This window comes from Cystoisospora suis, assembly GCF_002600585.1.
Source record: "Cystoisospora suis strain Wien I chromosome Unknown contig_6163, whole genome shotgun sequence".
In the NCBI taxonomy this organism is placed as follows: Eukaryota; Apicomplexa; class Conoidasida; order Eucoccidiorida; family Sarcocystidae; genus Cystoisospora; species Cystoisospora suis.
This window is the reverse complement of record NW_027158952.1, coordinates 280-3,737: the sequence shown is the minus strand read 5'-3', so window position 1 is coordinate 3,737 and position 3,458 is coordinate 280. Positions and strand designations below refer to the sequence as shown.

At 43.1% G+C, this 3,458-nt stretch overlaps 1 protein-coding gene across 1 annotated transcript in view; it reads left to right on the top strand.

Annotated features, from left to right (window-relative positions):
• Positions 1-537: 537 nt before the first annotated feature.
• The window catches only part of CSUI_009845 (ef hand domain-containing protein), a 3,163-nt gene continuing 242 nt past the window's right edge, over positions 538-3,458 (top strand). The window contains exons 1-3 of the mRNA XM_068069954.1: positions 538-1,287; positions 1,916-2,790; positions 3,320-3,458. The exon at positions 3,320-3,458 is cut by the window's right edge and continues 242 nt beyond it. Of these exons, the coding sequence (XP_067918070.1) occupies positions 673-1,287; positions 1,916-2,790; positions 3,320-3,458 (1,629 nt within the window). The 5' untranslated portion in view covers positions 538-672. The remainder of the gene's footprint in view (positions 1,288-1,915; positions 2,791-3,319) is intronic.

Sequence of the window (3,458 nt, the reverse complement as noted above, 5' to 3'; positions counted from 1 at the left end):
GAAATAGATAGATTGAAGATAGATAGATAGATTAAAGATAGATAGATAGATAAATAGGTTGGAAATTGGTAGATAGATAGATCCGTCTATCGTGTATGTGTGGTTTGTATGGAGAGTTTGATCCAGACGTCTGCTGTATGGCCAAGCTAGGTTTCACTCCAATGCAGGCAGCATCGTATGGAGAAGGATAGGAGGAGGAGAAGAAGAAGATATAATCAAATGTCTAAGCTTCTCTCCTGAGAGAGGAAGAGGTTTCTCAGCTCAAAGATGTCTATACATGTGGGGTGGAGGCACATGCATACATAAGACATCCATACACGTCTGTTTGTCACTTCAATCTTGAGACTGCCTCCCGTCTTTCTCAGAGCAGATAATGAGGTATCCTGTCTTTCTTGGTTTGTATATATCTCTGTTTCTCTTTTTCTTTCTGTCTGTATGCTCTATCTCTCTATCTTCTTCTTCCTTTCCTCCCTTCTCTCTCTTTCTTTGTGTGTGTGTCTATCTGTCTTTTCATCTTTTCTTCTGCTTCTTTCAGCTGCCTTATTGAGTGGAGCCGCCGCGACCATCTCTGAACTTTCTGGTGTGAAGTCTGCCTCTTCTTCCTCTTCCTCTTCTTCATCTTCTCATACAGGGATAGGAGGAGGAACAGGTAGTTTCTCTGCAGGGCATAGTATGATCTCTCCACATCATCTCCATCTTCTTAAGGAAATTGTCGTCCAGAGAGACCCTCCTTTGGTCCTAGTGTTTAACCTTGTCGAGCATGGAAGAAAAGTGTACAGAGAGCTCTGCTATTCGTCCGATACACGTCATAGCTTTGATACGTCCTCGCAGAAACGTCTGGATGAAGAAGGTGTCTTTTCCTCTTCTTCTTCTTCATCTTTCTTCTTCTCTTCCTCTTCAAGAGAAGAAGGAGAAGGAAAGGAAGGTGCTTCTCATGACCATAGTGGTTTCGCAGGAAGGTGTGAGAATTTCTCAACTCCCCAGATTTCCGCAGGATTGCCGTCGGCATTTCCTGTGACTGGATGGAGAGGACCTGTCTCTCTTGTTCTTCCTTCTTCTTCCTCTCAGAGAGGCGAAGGAGGAAGAGGAGAAAGTTCAGGTGTATGTACACCAGGAGAAGGAGGCGGAGGGCTGAGTCTAAGAGGAGAAGAGAGTGGATTCAGTTTAGGAAGAGGGACAAGGAAGTATAAGCATGATTTCTATATAGGCTGGCCGTCGTTAGTTGTCTCGAGGCATCTAAGCTCAATCCACGGTGAAGAAATCTATATCTCTACAAGATTTCTTAGGGTAAGCTCGACGTGAAGTTGCATGCAGCATCATGTCGATGGGGTGTATAGACAGATCTCTTTTCATGTATCTTATTCTGTTGAGAAGACAAGAAGATATAAAGTGATTTTTCTGATCTAAACATCTCCAGAACAAAGGTCTATGAACTCCCCAACTGAGTAGACTTCTTACCAAACAGAAGGGGGATGTATCACTGGAGGTATGTATGAATTCTCCATATATATATCTATATATATATCTTACTATATACACTTAGATTTAGAAACACCTTCTCGGTATTTGCGGGTGTGCAGGCAGCATCTGAGTAGGCCCTCTTATATCCGGCGATACATATCTAGACACGTTCCTATCTCCCTCTCTCTCTCTCTATATATATATATGTATATGTATGAGTATATCTACAGTCTCTCTTTGCATGAGATATTTCTGTATGTATGTGTACGTGTGTATGTAGATCTCTATCTATATACGTAAGACTTCCGAAGCTCTTTTTCTGAATGAAGTGAACCACAAGCAAGAGACTCGAGATTTAACGGTTGAATGGATGGATGTCTCTTCTTTTTCTTCCTTTCTTCTTTCTCTCCTATTTCTTTCCTTTCTTTTCTCCGTCTTTCTTTTTCTGTCCCAGGGATTGATTCCTTCCTGTTTACTAGACGACTACGAATTTTGGCAGAGACAGCGAGATGGATTAATCACAGGAATGCCCCGACCTAGATCTTCATCGCATGCAACCAGTTCTCTAGTATCTCGATCTATGGTGTACATACACCTCATTCATACGACTCCACGGTTGAAATCGCAAGCAGGAGGAAAAGGAGAAGAAGAGAAAGGAGGAGAAGAAGAAGACGCTGAAGGGTCTCTTTTCTTTTCTTCTGAAGCCTCTGCTATCATCCAAAGAGTAATTAGGTCAAAGAAGAAAAGTCATTTACGATCTTCTTCTGCTTCTTCTACGCAAGGCAAAGGTTTCTCTTCCCTCTCGAGAACAACGACGTCTTCTCCAGGAGAGTTGAGAGAAGCGCCAGAAGAGGAGAAGAAGGCGAAGGAAAGAAGAGAGGGAAGTTCTCATAAGAATGCTCACGAAACACTCAATGGCGGAGCAACGATGGAAAGAAAAGAAGAGGTGAAGAAAGATGAGTCACAGGACCTCTCAACTTTATCGAATAGGAAGGAAGATATCTCCCCAGCTTCGAACGAAAGAAAGAATGATCGAATAGCAACCGAGAGAAAGGAGAAGGAGACAGGTATTTTTCAGAAGAAGCCGACGAGCTCTTCAATAGAAGAAGAACTAGATGGGGAAGACCCAAGCCAACCTGTACATACACTCTTTAATCTGCAGCTCATAAAGAAAGATAGCGCTTTATACGATGTGGTGGAAAGCTTGAAAAGGATAGAAGAGTTGAGCCATATTCTTGTATGGTCCTTATCAGGAAGGAAACCTCGAGACGCCGATGATCTCCACGTGCTCTCTCAGCCTCTTTCGATGGATCTGATCGAACTTCCACGGTAAAGCTGAGAATGTTTCTTCATCTCTCTCTCTATCTCTCTCTTTGCTTGCTAGATATCCGCAGGAGAGAGAGAGAAAAGGAAGAGAAGAATTGAGAGGATATAGAAGAGTATGAGGAAGAGATCTTGTAGAGAGAAGAAGATAGCTAGACTGTTGCGTGGTTGAGAAGAAAGAAGAGTCTATGGTGACTGTGGACTGTATAGCGATATGTCTTTTCTATGGAAGAATCTTCTTCCTTTTTCCTGTTGTGTATTTCAAACTTGGTTCTTTCGTACAAGATGTCTGCATGTCCTTCCTTCCTCGAATATAAGGCGAGTGCAAGATGAGTTCTTCATAATGTGTGTGAGAAGGTGCGTCTTTACCTACATCGAGACTTCCTTACCATCTCCTTCAATGAGAGAGAGAAACAGAGCCAAGAGAGGCTATCTTTTTCTCTCATTCTTTCAGTTCTCATCTAGCCGCTTTCTCAGAAGAAGTCGCATCAATCTTCTTCTCTGTTTCTCTTCCTTTCTTTTCTTTCCCGTGCAGTCTCGGTTTAACCTTTCGAGCTCATCGACCTCCGATTCCTCCGAGTCGCTCTTCTCCTCCTTCTACTCGAGCTGCAAGAAAAGGAGCAGAAGGGGGAAGCAGCAGTGGTCACTCTTCTTCTTCTTCTCCCCCCCCTGCT